This window comes from Pleurodeles waltl, chromosome 6, assembly GCF_031143425.1.
Source record: "Pleurodeles waltl isolate 20211129_DDA chromosome 6, aPleWal1.hap1.20221129, whole genome shotgun sequence".
In the NCBI taxonomy this organism is placed as follows: Eukaryota; Metazoa; Chordata; class Amphibia; order Caudata; family Salamandridae; genus Pleurodeles; species Pleurodeles waltl.
In genome coordinates, this window is record NC_090445.1 from 58,591,148 (window position 1) to 58,612,316 (window position 21,169).

At 44.4% G+C, this 21,169-nt stretch overlaps 1 protein-coding gene across 1 annotated transcript in view; it reads left to right on the forward strand.

The window, feature by feature from the left end:
* Positions 1 to 21,169, forward strand: part of LOC138299193 (butyrophilin subfamily 3 member A1-like) — a 798,776-nt gene that overhangs the window by 79,080 nt on the left and 698,527 nt on the right. Inside the window, exons 3-4 of the mRNA XM_069237291.1 lie at positions 616 to 981; positions 6,997 to 7,029. Coding sequence (XP_069093392.1) covers positions 616 to 981; positions 6,997 to 7,029 — 399 coding nt within the window. The remainder of the gene's footprint in view (positions 1 to 615; positions 982 to 6,996; positions 7,030 to 21,169) is intronic.

A 21,169-nucleotide genomic window follows, 5' to 3' on the forward strand; every position in this document is an offset into this window, starting at 1 on the left:
AAGGGTGATGCAAAGGCTTAATGAATCAAGGCACTACTGTCTTGTTATATTGTGTGCATCCCTTCCCATGCTCAGATTTAGTGGTGAATTATCAAGGCTGTGGCAGGTGCGACAGAAGCCGATATATACATGGGAAAGTCTAGATGCAAATGTGCATTGCCGCTGGAGTGCCATTATGGCATTGTTCACCACCACCAGTGTGGAAACTGGTATCTCCTTGCTGAGTTAATAGACAGTAGTGACCAGCAATTTTACTCTGTGCTTATGCAGTATGCAGTGCTACCTGTTGCATAGTGATAACACCTTTTCTAAAGAGATTGTAATTCCATTGTAGAATAGCTCGACTGATACATTTGAAATGGTTGTTGAAGATTCAAGACCTTAATGTTTGAGTTCAATGACACAATGGGCAAATGCCTCTCTGCTTATAACAAGACCTAGTACCATGAAAGAAAATAGCAATTTAGTTTAGATTTGTAAAAGTAGAAAATGGAACCCTTACAGGATAAAACGTGTCTTGGACTGTTTTGTCCTTCCAGTGTTCACCCTATAAGCTGAACTACATCTGCTTTATCATTTTCCCTGAAAGTTTTTATCTTCTGTTTTCCGTGACAGGTGCAGCTGTGCAGCCTCTGAAGGCTGTTGGGCCCAGTCAGCCTATTTGTGCCATTGTTGGTGGGGAAACCATATTTTCCTGCCATCTCAACCCCCCTATAAGTGCTGTGGAAATGGAAGTCTTCTGGGAAACAGAAAATCGAATCTACCTAGTGCATCTCTATGATAATGGGACAGAATATGATGATAAGCCAGATGAGCAGTATAAAGGGAGGACCAAGATGATCAAAAAAGACATTGCACGTGGAGGCGTGGCCGTGTCCTTCACCAACATCACCCACTCCGATGCCGGACGATACATGTGCGCTTTCATATCCACAACTCTGGATGCTGAAACCTATGCGGAATTTGAGCTACAGGTAGCAGGTCAGCGTTCTTGTGGATTAATTAACACTATAGGATTTGAACATCATATGTACAGAGTGAGATTCATTGATAGGAAAGTGTTGTGTTATTCTTCACACTTCAACACTGGCAAGAATGGTGCCCCTTCTGCTCTTGTATTATGCTTTGTCATGGTTTTGTTATAGTTTAATATGACAATGCAGAGCAACTCTCTTAATTCCATCATAACTTTCCATAGACCTATAGCACTGAAATCTATGTTAAAGAATGACTGTGGCACCTCTTATGAACTAATTCTATGTGGGAGTACTACTTTGAATAGTTCCTTTGGCACGGACCACTTCATTCTTTGTCCATATGCAGTGTTAATATATGGATGTATGTATGTAAGTGTATATACATGTTTGAGGTTTTTGTATAGCATAAACATAAGCAAGAGGCAATAGCATATTTAGTATGAACTTAGATTCAGTGTGACAGAGACTTGTGCTTTATATTCTCTTCCTGCTCATATGGAGTGATTGCTTGTGGTAGGGGCAGGGTCGGACAGGGACTAAAAATAGGCCCGGACACCAAAATTAAAGTACCCCCATTATAAAACCAGATACCTAAATAAGCGACCCACATTTTGAAATCAAAGCAATTTATAACTTTTGTAGACACGCTGTATGCGTACTTTTCAAGGTATGGGAGACTAAATATACTTGTGTTTGCTGCAGGCAATGTTTGTGCAATATCGGGAAATCAACAGTAAAAACTGGCTCACCTGGCCATAAATCCAGCCCACAAACTACTTAAACAAGCATTTGCAATGCAATAGGTCTCGCATTAGCGAGAATTAGAGCTTTTGGCTTTGTAAATGATAATGACAACTTCGCATTTGGGACCTTATAGAGCTTTAGCCATGCAGCAAATTAAACCTTTATCAGAAATAAACTGTGTTTGTGCATTCCGTCATACGCTTGGCATTAGACTATAATGGTCTGAACAGTCCCTGTAGAGCACCACAGTAAAAATAGCATTTGGAAGAAACATGGTCAGCCCGCAGAGGGCAAAATCACATAAAAAAGAATGAGAAAGAATATCGCAGTGTACCCATATAATCAGACCCTTGAGGGCACAGTATAGTACACATTTTCAAGCCTAGTAGGCCTTTTAAATATCATTTGACTGTGGAGTCAGTGGCACAAGAGTGCAGTGCTGAAGGTAGTCTTAGATGTCCCTGTAGAGTCAACAGCAGAAGCTGCAGTCCCACTTGTCGTGGCTAAATGTCCCTGTAGAATCAACAGCAAAAGGTGCAGTACCACTGGTTATGGCTAGATGTCCCTGTGGAGTCAAAGGCAGAAGGTGCAGTACCACTGGTCGTGGCTGGATGTCTCTCTGGAGCCTACTGAGTTAGTAGTGCTTTGGGGCAATTATCACCGTTCAGCCCTTGGAGAGCACAATGTATTACACATTAGCAGGCTAAGTAAGACTATGAGAATATCATTAAAAGCAAGGCCCTTATAACACATACTGCTCTCAATTGTAAAAACAAAAGTTCCAGCTATAAGAGATTATAAATATGCATTGAATGGTGGACGAGGTTATGATTTGTGGGCCCGCTCTAACCTAGTGTGACCCTCAAGATGGCCTGGACAGAAAGAGCACATTGTTCTGAATGTTTTGCCAGCGGTCCCATTGCCCTAGGACCACCATAGGTTGAGTCATGGCCAAAATTGTGTTGTAAAAGGGATGCGTTCAAAGCATTATGGGGTGTGTTTATGTGCATACATTAAACCTTTATCAGAAATAAACTGTGTTTGTGCATTAGCAGAAGGTGTAATCCCACTGGTCGTGGCTAAATGTCCCTGTCAAGCCAACTTTTAGGCCGGCGGTCTTAATCCACCAGAGCTGCCATGCGAAGGCTTGTGGAGACGCGGTGCCAGGGACCCCATGGGGCCCCTGCACTGCCCATGCACTTGGTCATGCTTTTTACTGCCTGAATTACAGGCAGTGAAGAGTGCAACGGGCGCAATTATGAGCCAGCGTCAATGTTGTGGGTAGTTTCCCGCTGGGCCAGCGGTCGGAAGACCGAACTTGCGGTCTTCTGACCTAACGAGTTTGGTAGACGGAGGACTCGTAATGAGGCCCTGAATGCAGTTGCTTCAATAAAACCTATTGAACCAAGATCCTGCTTCTGTTTTGTCCTCGTAGGTATGAGGCTTGTACAGCTGAGAGTAAGGGCTAAGATCTGTTCCACCATGACTTCCCTGAGGAGTCTGAGTGTCATGCGATAGGCTGCCACAAATCACTTCTACCATTGGTACTTGTGAGGTGCTGCTAGCTAGTTGGAAAGGGTTAGGACGACAGCTGTCACACAGTGTGGAATCAGACTCAGTTTCTCACACTCAGTGGGGCTGCCGCCCAAAATCCAGCAGTCTTGATACTATGATGGGAGTCTACAAAAATGATTATGAGAGAAGTTTGAACAGGCAGTGCTTTTGGCTGGGGAGCCAGTAGAGTGCTCTGAGGAGTGGTGTGGCGAGGTGTGAGATTGGTGTGGTGTAGGAGGTCAAGGACAAGTCTGGCATCAGCATTGTCGATGATTTGAAGCCCATGAAGAAGATCGGTTGGGATGCCGGCATGAAGTGCCTTGCCATAGTCCTATCTGCTTGTGATTAAGGTCCGCCTGATGGTACGTCTTGTGTCCCATGGGAGCCACTTAAAGATTTTACGTAACATGTGGAGGTTGTGGAAGCATGTAGAGGTGACAGCTTTGACCTGGGACTTCATGGTGAGATTGGTGTCCAGGATGAGGCCTAGGTTCCTAGTGTGGTTGGTTGGGGTGGGTGTGTGTCCAAGTTCAGTGGGCCACCAGGTGGAGTCCCAAGGTGAGTTCTTATTCCAGATGATCAGTACTTCGATTTTGTCTGTGTTGAGCTTAAAGCAGTTCTCTTCCATCCAATTGGCCACACTGGTCATGTCTATTTGGTGACGGTATCATCTGAGAGGGAAAAAAGAGCTCGGTGTCATCAGTGTAAAAGATGATGCTGGGTTCTTATAATGTTAGCCAGATGAGTTATCTATCTATCTATCTATCTATCTATCTATCTATCTATCTATCTATCTATCTATCTATCTATCTATCTATCTATTTATATCATATATATATATATATATATATATATATATATGTATATATATATATATATATATATATATATATGAGATGGGATGAAATGTGGTAATGGGGTTTCTGGTTGGCAGTTTGCACTCTGTCCAACCCGGGGCTTTCACTCTAGTTAGGATAAGGGAGTTGCACTCCTAAGACAATCCTTGCTCAACCCCTTGGTAGCTTGGCATAAGTAGTCTGGCTTATCTCAAAGGCAATATGTAAAGTATGTGTATCAACACACACAGTAATACAGTGAAAACACTAAAAAGGGACAACACACCAGTTTAGAAAAATATTAAATAGTTTTCTAAATCAAACAAGACCAAAAAGACAAGAATCCAACATACACAAGCAAAGTTATGAATTTCTAAATTAAAAAGAGTCTTAATCCATAGTAATCAACGGATGCATTGTTTTTACACAAAGTATCTGGTTTGCGTCAAAAATAATGCTGCACGGGCAAGCATGAGTCGGAAAGTCAGTTATGTGTCGATTCATGGCTTGCAAGTGAAGACGTGCGTCATTCCTTCTCCGGGAGGGTAGGCAATGTGTAGTTTTTCTCTCCCACATAAGAGGGATGAGATGATTTCCGGGGGGTCAACCTTGGGTCAGCGCAGATTCACTGTGGTTTTGACGCCCAGCGATGATAAGTGCGAAATTCTGGCACACGGTGGTGAAGAGCCACGTTGCATGGGTGACGAATCAATTTTGGCAGCCCCAAGCAGGTGTTCCATCAATTTTCCAGCCGTAATGCAGGCGGTGCATTGATTTTTCAGCTGCGAAGCAGGTGCTGAGTCGATTTTTCTCCTGCATGGCTTGTATATGTGGATTTTTGCCTTGGTTCCACCGGCTTCACCTATAAAGGGCCTAGGATAGGGAGCTACTTGGCAGTGTAGGAGTATCAGCATGAGAGTCCAGGTACTGGCACAGGAAGTCTTTGATGGCCCTGAAACTTCAAAACAGGGGGAAAGCTCAGTCCAAGCCCTTGGAGACACTTCACAGGCAGGAAAACACCATAAAGTCCAGTCTTTGTAGTCTCTCTGGAAGAAGCAAGAAGGAACTGCAGGCCAACCTAGCAAAGCACACTCACAGGCAAAGGGGCGATAAACCTCCTACAGCTCTTCAGCTCTTCAGCTCTTCTCCTTGGCAGACGTTCCAGAAGTAATCTAAAAATCTGGAGTTTTGGGTCCAATACTTATACCCCTTTCTGCCTTTGAAGTATGTAAACTTCAAAGGAAAGTCTCTGTTGTGAACAAGATCATGCCTTGCACAGGCCAGGGGATTTGGAGAATGCATTGTGTGAGGACAGGCAGAGTCCTTTTAGGTGTAAGTGTCAGCTCCTCCCTCCCCACTTTAGCCCAGCAGATTCATCAGGATATGTAGGATACACCCCTGCTCCCCTTGTGTCACTGTCTAGTGGGAATTCACAACAGCAAAACTGTCAGTCTGACCCAGATGTGAACTACACAAGCAGGCAGAGGCACCAAACAGTTAAGCAAGAAAATTCCCACTTTCTAAAAGTGGCATTTTCAAACTGACAAACTAAAAGCCATCTTTACCAAAAGATGTATTTTTAAATTGTGGGTTCAGAGACCCCAAACTCCATATCTCTATCTGCTCCCAATACACTTAAAAGATATTTAAAGGCAGTCCCCATGTTAACCTATGAAAGTGATAGGCCTTGCAATAGTGAAAACCGAATTTGGTAGTATTTCACTATCAGGACATGTAAAACACATCAGTACATGTTCTACCTTTAAAATAAACTGCACCCTGCCCATGGGACTATCTAGGGCCTACCTTAGGGGTGCCTTACATGTACAAAAAGGGAAGGTTAAGCCCTGCCAAGTGGGTACACTTGCCAGGTTGAATTGTCCGTTTAGAATTGCACACACAGACACTGCAGTGTGAGCTCTGAGCCATGTTTACAGAGCTACTCAGGTGGAAGGCACAATCATTGTTGTAGGCTCACTAGTAGCATTTTATTTATAGGCCCTGGGCACCTCCAGTGCACTTTACTAGGGACTTACTAGTAAATCAAATATTCCAATCATGGCAAAGCCAATTACACATGCAGTTTACATAGAGATGTCTTGCACTTTAGCAATGGTCAACAGTGGTAAAGTGCCCAGAGTACCAAAACCAGCAAAAACAAAGTCCAGCACACAGTTAAAAGCAGGGAAACCACGCCAAGGATGTCAGGTCTAACAACATATATATATATAAGTGTGAAGTGATGATCCCTGTGGGAATCTGCAAAGGAGGTCCCTGGGTTCTGATGTGACCGGCCTGAGCCTACCTCATTGTATTCTTGTGGAAAGGAAGGAAGCCATCTTTTTGAGTGGTGGGGAGGTCAAGGAAGATGATGGTGGTGGTCTGTCCATTGTCACAGATAGTGTTATGTAACCATAAGCTAATCATTCTTAACCCTTTAACAACACCAACAAACTACCCCAGACACACTTCAACTTTGATGGATTTATCCGTTGAGGTATAGCATGAGTCTAGGATACAGCTGAATGGGAAATATTTGCCACACCAGTAACATATAGGAATTTGCTGAGGTGATACTTCTAATAGTCTATTCTCATGATTTGCTGTTGTGGGGGCAGTGTGATTTACTCTTGTGAATTACATTTCAGTGTATGGTGTCTGTTGTCCCTGGTTCTCTCTTAACAGTGGGTGAAGGATTATGGTGATAATACATATGATGTGTGAGTTCAGTGTATGCTGTTAGTATTCACCCCCAAGTGGGGAGAGTGGGAATACTACTAATGAGAATGTTACTTGGGAAATGTGCTTCTGAGTTTTCACAACTTCATCATGAGATAGATAAATCCATCCACAGACTGAGACTGATATTTCTTTTCTCTCCTCAGGATCATCAGCCTGTGACCTAGAGAAGGAAAGAGGTAAATTGGATATTGATGAATTAGAATATTTTGGGGCCAAATCTTAGAACTTTGGAGATGGACCATGATTCTATAATTGTAAAGTGTAAGCATGAATGTTGTAATATGCTTTTACATTGTAGGAACGTGAACATTTTGAGAAACTCACATAATTTGCTTTTGCGTAATTACACATTTCAGAAGGATTTTGCCAAATTTCGAATAATTGCACAAAATGCATATGTACCAATTTGCTCTAATGTTGAGTGCAAAATGAGTTATTGCATCAACTTTTGACATAAGGATACATTTTGTCCTGAAAATAGTGCAAAAAAGCACAGTAAGCAATACCCATTGTGTTCTGTGTTTCCTGTTTGTTTGCAATATATAAGTCTAACACAAATGGCATGACAATTTTTATGTAGTGGCATCAAAAAACAAAGTGATGGATGGAATGCTTGAATCACTCCCAGCCACTAGCTATCGTTCTGAACTGCATCAAAATCCATAAGTTTTCACCCACCATGCTACCTCAGTTTATACCCAATCATATCCAAATCAGTCTTAACCCTGCTCCAAACAGAACAGTCCAGCTCGAACTGTCAGGCCAGGTCTTCAATGAACTGGAAAGCAAGCAACCCAGGAATGGTTTTGCCAATGTTGTGGGATCATCAGCCATAAACAGCTTGATTCCAGTGAAACAGTGAGCACAGGACCCATGGCTGTGCACACCTGTCACATTTAGGTCATCATGAAACAAAGTGATATGTGAAATGCCCAAATTAACACCAGCCACCTGCGATCCCTCTGGGCTGCATCCTAATTCATAGTTTGTCACCCACTATGCCGCCTCAGTTTGGACCCAGACATATGCAAATAAGCATTGACCCTGCTCCATCCGGAACAGTCCAGTCTGAACTACCAGGGCAGGTCATACATGTACAAAAAAAATCAACCCAGGACCAGTTTCACCCTTATTACGAGCTCATCAGCCAGTTACAGCTTGATTTCATTGGCATAGTGATAACAGACACACAACTGGGCATATCTGTTACTTAGGCATTAAAAACAAAGTGATGGATGGAATGCTTGAATTAATCTCAGGCACTGGTGATTACTCTGGGCTGCATCCCAATTCATTGTTGTTTGCCCACCACATCACGTCAGTTTTGACCCAGCCATTTTCAAATCAGTCTTGACCCTGCCTTGATCAGAAAAGTCCAGCCCGAAATGCCAGGCCAGAAGGTGTTTAAGGGGCAGAGCATGGGGTCTGTACTGACACAGGGAGTGTGCACGAATAGGCACTATCTTAGTAGGTATGATGCATTCCTGCCCTCTGCCTTTCATGCAACACACCTCAGAAAGATATCTTGCTATGTTCCATTGTGTGACTTGTTAGTAAAGTAGGGTCTAAATACAAATACTCTAAGGATAGGAAAATACATTTATTTGATATAATTGTTCCCAGTTCCTCAGGCTACACATCCATAGTTTACAATAAGGGACATACAATTCCCATAGCTTACAAATCAAAATTGTATGCCACAGCTGAAGCCTGCTTCACTGTCACAGACAATATTCTTGCTGCAGTGCACATGGCCATATTGAAAGGGTGCTCGTTGGTGCAGAGAAAGTAATTATTATAGTATCTCCTATTCCTACACTGGAAGCAATGATAAAAACAAGTATGCCTAATCCATGCACTTTATGTACCTGCAAAGGGCAGTGAGACTGTTAAGAAAGGGGTAGAGTCTGCAGATTATGTCATGAATGCGATAGTAACACAGCTACTGCAACACTACTGATGGCAATAGCTACCTAAAGAAACTAAAATTATGTGCAGCAGCTTAGTATTTTCAACAAACCAGTGATGCCAACAAATATCTCCACTTTTTCAAGACTAGCACAGACTCTCCATGCTGTCTCTGATTGCCCTTTTGGAATAATTTCCCTTGGTCATATCATTCCAATCATAGCAGTAAACCAATATATTAGTTGCTGCTAAATAATGCTCCAGATTCATGTTTGTTTGTCCAGTTTGTACTGAACCTGAGCAGTCATAAAAGACTAGCAATGCATAGTAGCAATAAGAACAGTTCATGCCTTTCATTCAGAAAAAGATCCTGTATTGAATGCTAAGGCATTCAGGGATGCTATGGTCCTTACTTACAAAGGTAAACTAATGCTTTTGGTGTAAGGTTTCTATTTTTTTGCTATTCACAAACTCAAGTGTCGTTTTTGTGTGTAGTTTATTTACAACTGCAGAGAACTCTGGTTCTCTGCAGTTGTAAATATTCCACCATAAAGTGAACTCCCTCTAGGGAGATGGACGACCTCAACAATTTTGGATTCTCACCTCTCATTTGCATGAGCCACATGAGGGGCTTGTTGTCTGTCTTAACCTGCAAGTGAGACCCAAACCTGTATGGCCTCAGCATCTTCAATACCCAGGCCACAGAAAAGGCTTCTTTCCCAATAGCACTCCACTGCTCTTTAATGAGGAAGTAGGCATCTCTTTTGGCAATAAACTCTTGGGAAACGTCAGGGCCTTGAATAGAGGGGCTGTGCACATGGCCTGTTTTAGGGAGTCAAAGGCTTTCTGATGGTCTTCTGTCCAAATCACTTTCTTGGGCTGCCTCTTGGAAGTCAGATCTGTCAAGTATGTAACGCATAGCCCTTGACAAACCTCTTGTAATTGCCAGCGAGGCATAGGAAGGCCTTCACTTCTGTTTGAGGTTTTGGGGGCTCCCAGGCCAGATTAGTCTAAATCTAGGTCTGGAGTGGCTGCCCACAAGGTATCATAAGTACACCACACACCCCTGCACTATCTAGCACAAACTGGCCATGATAGTCAGGCCTGCCTGTTTCAGAGCCTGAAGCACCACTTCCTCCAGGTGAGCTAGGTGGTTGTGCCAGTTGCTGCTGAAGGCAACCATATCATCTAAATACACTGCACTGAAGGCCTCCATCCAAAACTATGCCTGGCTCACCAGCCTCTGGAAGGTGGCAGGGCATCACTTTAAACTGAAAGCGGCCTTCTGGAGTAGAAAAGGCTAACCTCTCTTTAGCCCCCTCATTAAGGGCAATCTGCGACTACCTGAAATCAACACAAAAGTGCTCAGGATCCTGGCAGCCCCAACCTATCAATGAGTTCAACAGCTCAGGGAATGGGGTGTGCATCAGTTTTTGTGACTGAGCTGAGTCATCTGTAGTCAACATAGAACCAAAATTCTGGAGTGATGCCACCATTGTGCTGGACCAGGTACTACTGGAGGGCTCAATGATCCCCAGGTGCAGCAGCTTTGAGACTTCTGTTATAAGGCTTGTGCTGTACATTTTATATTTAACAGGTAGGCTGTCCCCAGTATCAATAAATTGGGTACACAGATGTGTAAGCCCAGGAGGGGAGGCAAACTGTTCCAGCAACTGGTTACACTACCTCTGCTGCTCAGGGGACTGGGTAGGGAACAGGTTGACACCCTCCACTGACCCACCCTTCTTTTAGGATGGTAGGAGATCAGGGAGAGGTTTACTTTCCTACTCTTCCCAATCATTTGTCATCAGCAGCATGATGAACTTGGAGCTCTGTGGTGCTGTTTGAGGTGGTTGAGATGGAGTACCCTTTTTTTGGGCATCTTGAGATCCACCAGGTAAGTGGATTTCTCCTTCTTCTCCAGCACCACACAGGGCACAGTCGAGCAGGCCTGGGCTCCACTGACTCCATCACCCCCACTTTCTGTCCAGGCTGGATTTCCACCATGTTAGCCACTTAGTTCTTGGCTATCTTCCAAGTTCTCAGAATCCTCCTTTCTAAACATGGCCATCTGGATCCAGAGGGCAAGCATGTAGCTAACCACATACAGACTGAGAGGTCCCCTTACAGGGTGGCCATACAGATGGTCAAATGGGATACTCTCTTCTGTGGCACCTCCCTGTAAGCAAAAAGCAGCTATGGTCCAACTTCTGCCTCATGTGCTCAGGCCTTTAAGGGTCTTATTGAATGTTTCATCAAGCCCATTTGTTTGTTGATGGTAGAGTGTGGAGAACATATATGTAACCCCACACTCCTTCCACATAGACATCATGTACGCAGAAATGAAGTTGGTGACCCTGCCTGACACCAATTCTTTTGGGAACCCCACTGTGGGGAAAGCCCCTATCAGGGCCCTGACTACTGCAGATTCGGTGACAGTCCTTAGAGGGATGGCCTCTGGGTGTCTATGGCATGATCCAATAAGACTATGATGGACCTGTTGCCTAAGGCTGTCTTGGGGTCCAATAGTCTTACAATGTCAATGCTCACACTCTCAAAAGGTGTACCAACAGAAGACATGGGAGCAATGAGAGTCAGGGAAGGCTTTAGCGTGTCTGTGCTCAGCATCTACCCGGTACTTGTAGAGAAACTCTCCTTCTTTGGCAGCGGGGTGTCTCACGGCTGGCGATCCTCAGGGGATTAGATGCTAAGCCGAGCTAAACAGCTCGCATTTATAAAGCTGTTGAGTCGGCTTGTCGTGTAATTTGTAGGGGGCGGGGTAACCCTAAAGAAAGGATTGGCCATCTTGGAGTGGCTGGGGAGAACCGATGAGACAATCACTTTGCCCTGAGTAGAGAAACAAAAAAAGGTCCTCCTATGGGATGATGAAATGCTGAAAGAGAGTTACTGGGAAAGCGGACATAAATGGCCGTTCTCTTAAAGCTCAACAGGTTAATTAATAGTACACGGGTGCTACAACAGGAGGACTTTGTATAATTCACTTTTACAGTTTTCCTCGGACGAGGAACCATTTGACTGTCACAAGTTCTAGAAACCTAGGAACAGTGAAGGCAACATTGTCCCTTTCTAGTCCTGTTGAGGCCCAGAACTGAAGGGGCGAAACGCATCAACACCTTTTGGATTGTGGTGAGGATGGTTAGAAAGGGTATTAGACCCTCCAGAACTACATCATACAGTGCAAGGAACCCAAAGAAAAAGTTTATCAGGGCCCAGCACTCGTGGGTATTGCTATCAACAACCATCGCCTTAGAGTGGATTACAACTTTAAGTGATTATTGTACCACCACCTCCAACAGAGGAAATTCAGTTGGGACAATTTCCAGACGATGTATTCTTGTTATGTTTTGTGATTAGTTTGCATTTATTCATATGTTTCGTAATTGTTGATATTGTGTAAATGTATTCCTGGCGTGATGTTCCATCTTTTGTTGGGACACCCTGTTTTTCTGAGTTTTTTCTCTCTCTCCGTCCTGCTTGATTTTATGTGAATACATTTTGTAAAGAAATTATTTCCCGGTGAGAATATTCATCACTTCTCTTTGCAGAAAATAGAGTTATTAATCCCGGCCTTGTGACCAATTATGTGTTGTACATTCTTTCCTTACCCAGGTCAGGTAGGGTTTGTTGGGTTAACCTTTTCCTTATTACAGGGTTATCTCATGAGCCAGCCTCAGCAGGAAGACCTTGTAACATTGGGTGACTACCAACACACAAGTCGTCCCTTAGGCTCACTATAGATGAGGTCTTTCTCCCTATATGCGAGGTGATCTCCAGTCACCAGAAGCCTGGGCCTCACCTTGCCACCTTAGGCTTTCTAGGGTTGGGCACCCCTTACGTGCCTTGCAGATCTCTCCCCTGGTGCCCCCTCCCTTTGCTTTGCCATGCTGCAAGCTCAGGTAGGTCGCCAAGGGAGGCAATGCCCTGATCAGTAGGCTCCTGGGTGACCTTCTTCAGTGGCAGGTTTCCCACTCCCTTTGCCCTTCACTTTCCTGGCAGCTGTCTGGGCCATTCTTCAAGGCTCCAGGCCTTCTTGACTCCCCTCATGGACAGCCATGGACCTGGTGGTCACACAGACGCACTCAGACAACCATAACATTTTTAGGTATGACCTGAGCTCCACTTTCGTCCAGGCAGTGTCCCACATGTAATTCCCCAACAGCATTCCATGGGCATTGCAGGGCTCACATAATCATTCTGAAGACCAGAGACCCTCCCAATCAAAGACAACTTAAGCCACAGGTTAGTAGCTTTCCCAGTTGTCTGCTACTAAAACCTAGTGGAATGTTTTTGGTATCACCTGCTCTGAGGACACCTGATGACACCTGACAGTAGTCACACTTACCCTTGTGTCTCTCAGAGCCTCCATGCTATACCCATTGGTAGTGACCCACTCTCTATTCTTTGAACTATTGGAGGGAATGTGGGCTTTGGACAATATCTCCTTGTTACTCAGGAACACTAGGGGAACCTCAGCTGTCTCTCCCACACTAACTGAGGCCATCTCTGCCCAAATCGCTGTGACTGCCAATTACTGGGGGGTGGTACACTCTTGGAGCTCTTGGCAGCTCCCTTGACATACCCAGATTATAGCACTCCTAACACTTAGTGAGAAACTTACCAGTATTCCTGTATATGAAGGCATTCCTCAAGTGGTCGGATTTGGATTGGGACCCTTTTCCCTGTGATCTGTTTTGGGGGCCTTGAGAAAACTCCTTAGTTTTATTTTTATCACCCCCTCTTTCTTCTGTTGGGAACCCTGACCAAAGATGCCTTCTTAGATTCTCTGGTGCTGACCCAGAAGTCAGCTTCCTCAGCCAGCTTCCTGAGATCAGCAAGCCCGTTATTCATTAGGTGTTGACACAGCTCCTAAAACAAATATTGAGCATGCCCCTCAACCAGCCATTCAGTCCCTTGCTGGCGTAATCTAAGAATTCTGCCAAGGACTGGTTAGGGAGTCTCCGACTCTCCCTGATCCTCTGATGATACTTCTCAGGGGTCAGCCCAAAGTTAGCAATAAGTACTGTTTTTATGGGGGCGTACCTTGTCTCATTTTCTGCTTGTATGTGTATCCCTCCCACTGTGGGCATGCGTTTCCACAAGCGTTCTCCCCAGTACCCCTCGGAGACCTTGTGACCTTCTTTACCTTGAGAGCAACCTCACATGCCGCAAACCACTTGTCTATATCATCTCCCACACATAGTTGGGCACCAGCTCCAGTGGTAGGTAGACTCTCACCTCTCCAGCAGATGTTTTTGGTATGCTGTCACCATGATTGTTGGGTCCTGAAAGTTGCCTTGCCTTTAACTCTAGCTCCTTCTAGCTCTAACTAATGCCCTCTCAGTCTTAGCCTTCTCCATATCCTGTTTTAATTTGGCCAGCTCTTGCTTCAGCTTTCTCTCCTCCCTCATGTTCTCCAACTCCTCTTGTGGCAGGCCCCAGGAGGATGCACTGCCCCCAGCCCCATCTGGGTTATCCTGGTTTCTCTCTGGAGGGCAGTTGGACTCTCCATCCTGTTCCTCATCCTCTTTCAAGTCCATGTCCTACTCAGGGTCATCATCCAATGTTGTTGCCTGCACCCGCTTAACCCCTTTATAGGCTATCTCTAGGTCCCCTTTGAAAGCTTTCCTGTCCACACTCCGACACCTTTCCTTGCAGAACCTTTGCAGCTCATTGCTAGTGTGGTTGTCAACATTGATCAGATCCATCTCCATGGGAAAAGAGTAGGGTAGAGTGCTTACATTTAGAAAAAAGGCACAAAAACAGGAGACTATGGAGAATTAAAAAAGGTTTGAGTTGTTATCAAATTATTTAACTGGGATTTTTTGTTCCTCATCCACACTGCTTAATACTAATGTGAGAAATTGGGTTGTTGGTTGTCTGGGGTGTGAGCCCTGGTCAAGCAACAGTCTGAATCCTTTGCAGGGTGACCCACAAAAAGTCTCTAAATTAACCTGTGCTTAACCATGGGCACAAAAAGTAGTTAGGCTTAGCTTAGAGGCAATGTGTAAAGTATTTATGCAGCCCACAACAGTAATGAAATGAAGAGACAACACAAGTAAAATCCCAGAACAATAGAGTACATTTCAATGAATTATTTGGCACTAAAGGAATACAAATCAAACCAGTAGAACCAGAGTTATGATTTTTTAAAAACTTTTTAGTGAAAATTTGTGATTGAAATATGAATGTGCAAACAGCAGACCTCTAGTCACACGGGACCGGGTCAAAGTCACAAAATATGGTTAACAGCGATGAATTGTGGTTCAGATATAAGTAGTGGATTGGGCCCAGTGCCGGGCTTGCAAACCTGGATGTGCTCCAGTAAAGAACTCTTAAACCAATCATCTGCCTTTGCAAGGACCAATGGTTGTTGTAACAACAGAAGAATGTTTTACAGATACCAATGCTTGTTTACAAAGACCAATGGTTTTTGGAACCAATGCTTGTTTAGGACGCGTGTTGCTTAAGCCTCCAGCATCCCTATGACTCAGATTGTGTGTGGCTGGATGCAGCAGATATTTAAACCACCCCCGGCCTGAGTGAATTGGTTGCTGTAAAGATCAACGTCTGCAGAGAAGAAGTCTCTATTTCTCCGTGTTTGATCTTCACGTTCAGTCCTGTATCCTGGATGCCACTTCTGGGGAGTTGAAGAGATCAAGAGAATTGACTATTGAAAAGGCAGTAACGTTCTCCGCATGCACGAAAACCATTTATCTGTGAATACTTGACACTTACTAACTTGATATTCGAAAGTCGGATATTTCGGAGCACAATGCACCTGAAAAGGCACATCATTGGCGTTTAATGTCACTGGGATGCTCGCTGCTAGTCGCAGAATAACGCTTATCGTTGTTGCTTGCTATATATCGCAGAAAGGAAATTCTTTTTGCAATTATCATTAAAATGATGTACTGTCAATAAGTTTGTTATTGCTAAGTTTAATATGACATTTGCCTGATTGGTGCTGGTTATACGGAACATTCTATGTATGACCTGAAACTTTCATTGCTATGCTCAACTTACGCTGTGATGTAACAGTGATAAAACCGATCGCTTGTGTTATTGATATTGACCCTATGTTTCCAGAGTGTTACAAACATTGCAATGTGATCTTTCGACATTAGCCATATGTTCCCAAAGTGGTGCAAACATTGCACTGTGATCTTTTGCCATTAACCCTATGTTTCCAGAGTGATGAAAACTTTGCACCATAATCTTTGATATTAACTATATGTTGTCAGTGTGATCAAAAGACACAGAATGTGTGTTCCTTGGAATTCTAAATACAGTGCATAAATTAACCCGTGAATGCCTGCAAACCTAATTACCTGAGAATTTGTTGTCCTTATTTGTTACCTATTTAAATGTTTGTGGAGTAGAGTGAGCCAGCATCTTAGGAAATCTCAGCAATCTCATCAAACAAGGTATCCACGGAACTTCAAGTACATTTAGGTAGGCATTAATTAGGGTGACGTGGGATCAATCTTGGGTCACAGTGGCAATAATCATAGATATTATAGGAGGTTCTTATTTAATTACAGGTAATCCTCATTGTTTCTTGAAAATTCCTAGAGATAGGGAGAGCCATCTAAAGCGGGAAAGGGGAACCTAACAGGTACACCTAGCTAGCACATATTAGTCCGAGACTAGTATGTACATGGTTATGAGTTGTTTGACTAGTATGTAATTTATCATAGGAAATCGCAGCTCTTTAAGGACCATCACCAGTCATTCAGATCCGGACCTGTGGCTCTAGTGTCTCTCCCTTTTATCCATCCCAAGTCCCCCTGGGTCATTCCAATGCTGATCATGTGCATTTAAGTGGGAGGCGTGTAACGTCTAGGAGGAATTGGGAATAAGCAACTTGGTCAACATTGTGCCTCCATGGGACAAACAGGTTAGTGCTTGACACCCAGTCAGCATTTACTGTTGGACTTAGAAAAAATATTGAGAAAAATGCTTTGAGAAGGGAAAGTTCAGTGGGGCAAGGCTGCAGGAGGTGTTTGAGGAGGGAGTGTTGTCATCAGATAGCCTTGGGTCTAAGCCTTAGTGAAGATTTCTATGTTGAGAGTCCAGAAGAATGAGGCATTGGGCTGTAGTCGAAGATAGTTTCATAAGGCCTGATACCTCTTTTGTGAAAGACAGTTGAACAGGATTTGCTGTTTCACAGGAGAACATAGCAGGAGAAGCTGTAGAGTCAATCTGACTGGCGATGCACTTCTGGCGATTAGGCAAACAGGTTTGTCTCGGTCTCCTCGTCATACTCAGAACAGTTTTTAGTCAAAAAGTTCATATGTGCCCACTTTTGGATTTTAGCTATCTGGTCACCTTCAACACCACCTCCAAGGGTCCAGGACTGGTGGAGCACCACTCGGACAGTCAGGACCCACCCAGGCTTGGTGTATGTGTGAGTCCAAGGTGAAGGGACCGTTTTGTGTCCCTGAGGCTCAGATCAGGAGGCCATCAAACTAGTCCTCTGGAGTCATTCTGGTGGTCTTGGGTTCAAGTTGCAAGTCTAGTCCTCCTTCCCCAGGGAGAAGAGCAGCAGAGTAGAAAGGCAGCAATTCAGCAAGGCAGCAGCACATCAGCAGTCTAGCAGTCCATCAGTGGCAGTACTTTCAAAAGCAAAGCAGTCCTTCTTCCTGGAAGAGTGTCTACAGGTCCAGAAGTGTACTAGAGAGTTGGTCTCTGAGGCCCTATTTTTTGCCCTGGTGCCATCCTTTTGGAAGATGGGAGAAGCTTCTAGACAGTGGGTTTGAAGTGCATAGAATTTCTTGACTCCCCTGCTCCAAACTAGCTGCACTGAAAATGTCAAAGCAGAGCACTCTCTATTCAGTTGCAAGTGGGGCTTGTCCAGCAGATGCACAATTCAGGCACACCTAGTCCTAACCCCTCTATTGTGTGACTTTGTGGGAGGCATTTGCAAAGTCATGTGACCTAAGACAGGCTACAAGCACAAAAGGTACAAGGGTAGGAAAATGTCAACTTTCTAAGAGTGGCATTTGCAAAAGTGTAATTAAAAACTCAACTTTACCATTAAATCAGGTTTTTTTTTTACAATTCCAAAGACACCAAACATGAGATACCTCTCAATTGTAAATTACAACTTATGAAATGCAATAAGGAACCCCTTATGTTATCATATTGGGGTGTTAGGTCTCACAGTAGTAAAAAGCACATTTTTACCAGACCCCTTACCAGAACACCTTAAGGGTGATTTATATGTAATAAAAGCATAGTTTAAGCCTTGGCAAGGAGGTTTTAATGCCAAGTCAACAGGGCAATTTAAAACTGTTTTCAGGCTGCAGAAGTGGGCCTAGGTCAAATTATAAGGTGCTGCTTAATGGGAGGTACAATACATGCTGCAGGCCCATTGGTAGTTTATTTATATGCCCTGAGTATATGGTGTATCAATCTACAAGGAACTTGTAACTAAATTCAAAATGACAATTGGGTGTAAGACAATGTAACTATGTTTAGGGGACTGAGCACAAGCACTCAAGCACAGGTTATTAGTGGTAAAGTGCTCAGAGTCCTAAGGCCAACAAAAACAAGTTCAGAGATATGAAGGAGGAGACACAAAATATTTGGGCAAAGGTCACCCTAAGCAGGTCAAACAAGTAGCATGCTACACTGTGTAGGGAGTGTTGGTAGAAGGATGATTCATTGTTTGGGTCCTATGTTGGAAAGTTTCTGTGTCATGCGTGAGTTGTACTCATTTGGAAGTTACAGCTTATTAAATGTAATAAGGCAACTCCAATGTGTCCTATGGGAGAGGTATGCCTTGCAGTAGTGAAAAATAAATGTAATAGTTTTTTCACTACCAGGACATGTAACACCTAAAAGTCAATTTCCAAAGTTTTAAATACACTCCAGCCTGCCCTGCTGGCTGGCAAGGGCCTACAGTAGGTGTGACATATATGTAATAAAGAGGAAGGTTTAGGCTTGGCCAAAGGTTTATTTTGCCATGTCAAAATTGCACTTCAAAATGGCACATACAGGCTGCAAATGCAGACCTGAGTCATGTTTAAGGGGCTATTTAAGTGGATGGTACAATCAATGTTAACAAGAGTGGTGAAGTGGAAAGACCGTCCTAAGGCTTACAGATCTAACACTTCAAAATACCATGCCGGGGGGAGCCAGAGAGCCTGAGCAAGATGGCCGCACTGTAGTGCAGCTCCTCCAGATGAGAGCCGAACTTCGCCCACTATCTTTCACTTCGGCACTCCAAGTTGCTATCCACTGAAGCAGCTGGAGCAATTCATCATCAAGCACAGTGAGAGAACCCAATTTAGCCTCAGCTTGTGAGGAAACTCCGCTACAGACCACAATTGCTTGGCTGCTTGTGCAGGGGACACACACAAAATAGGGGCTATGCTGGGCTGGGCGGCCACACTCGGTGGTGGAATGGAATTGTGAGCCTGACTAGTGGAATCCTGTGGTCGCGGACCACCTCATATAATTGTTTGGGGCGGAGTTTGTGTGGGCACCAGAGAAGGTGGACACTTGGCTAGTTCTTCGCTGTGGATCCAGTGCAGCGTCGCTGAGTGCGGCCCTCTGGTTGAGACTACCCAGCTGCAGCACCACAGAGGTAGCAAGCACAGATCAACACCTAAACGACAACTTCAGAGCTATCCCCCGTCTTTTGAAGGTGACCGCTTTTACTTGTTGAATACACCTGAGAGGCAGTGAGGGACAGAAGCGCAGCATTCGGCAGCTGAAGGACCCGAACCATGGAGGTGTGCCTAGTTGTATTCACAAACTACTACTCATGCGCCCAAAATTGATCCTAAGTTGCTGAGTGCAAATCCAGACTTACGCAGCATGCGGGGACTCTCTCGGATACATATGCGGCCCACCACCGGACTGGGCTTACCTAGCAGCTGACCCATCTGGCGCTCCGCTCGCTACCAGTACTAATTAAGAATGTTCTCCCTCTTGATACTGCCACTACTGCTATACGAACTGCCTACACTGCCACATGTACTAAATGACTTTTGAGAGCCCCTGGTAAGTGACCTTCAACATTGCTACTCAATTTATGACTCTATTATTGTGCCAAAATGCCGTTCTAGTGATCTAGTGCTGCACCCCCTGGTGTTGGCCTCAGAGATGTGCTATACCTGGTGACTTCAAGTACTGCTCTGTGCTCACCCATAGGAGCAAACCACTTGCACTGTGGCCCCCCAGATTCCTTCCTTATGTAAGTGGTGGCAGCCGTGAGGCTGGGCCTAAATATCAACTGACCCATAGCAGGAGCAAGCAACTACCGTAATGATAGACTAACCTTTTTCAGGGCTAGCTGGAGACGCTTCACTGGTGGATGACCCTGCCCTCACAGAGGAGACTGCCACCTGATGCCACAAATGCAACTTTGGTAGAGTGTCAGCACGCTGATACACACCTTAGGCTACACACAGACATGTTTCTGACTCTGAGGGAGGGCTACGCCTCATAAACATAAGCGTTAATCTACACTTGTCTCCTGGGGGAACAACACATGCAAGACTGTGTAACTGTTGACAACTCAGCCTACACTACTAGCTGGGAGCAGTGTCCTATAACCCTCCCTCCGCCTTTACATTAGTTCAACATCTAGTACCACTGAACCCCAGAGAAATATACTGTGTTATATGGTGACACTGAAAAACTGGTGGGAAGGGTTGGACCTGTCAGTGCTATATTAACAATCAATGGGACCTACCCATAGTTGGCGAGTGAACACAGTGTGGTTATTGGCACTCCAAAAGGGGAAAGCAGACAAGACACAACTACGCATCACGTTTAAAACCCACCAAACAACCAAAATCCCCTCCATGGGATCTACTGAACTCTATATGCACACGCCAAATCAAACTCCTCCAACCCTAGAAGACATGCTCCTTGCCATGCAGCAAAATCTACAATCAATTGACGGGAAAATTGATGCCCTGAACATGCGCATGGACAGTGTGACCACCAAACTCAGCAAACAAACAGTGCAGATCACAGCAGTGGACCAGCACACCTCCACAACAGAAGGCGATGTTCACTCAATGCTTGAGAAATGTGTGAACATGGAAAATGTGTTAACTGTGATCCAAGCAAAGAATGAAGATCTGGAGGTGTGCTCTCGCCATAGCAATTTACAGATAACAGGAATCCCGGCATTTGTTAACACTGGCAAGATGGAATTGTATGTTGAAAATCTAATGAAAGAAATTTTTGGTACAGACCAATTCTCAAATCTGCTAGTAGTGGAGCGGGCGCACAGATCTCTGGCACAGAGGCTGATCCCGGCACCCCCTCTTCAACCTATAATAACCAGATTTCTACATTATTGGGACCGTGACACTGTGCTTCATCTGTCTTGCAAAAAAAGAGACATCAACCATCAGGGAAATAATG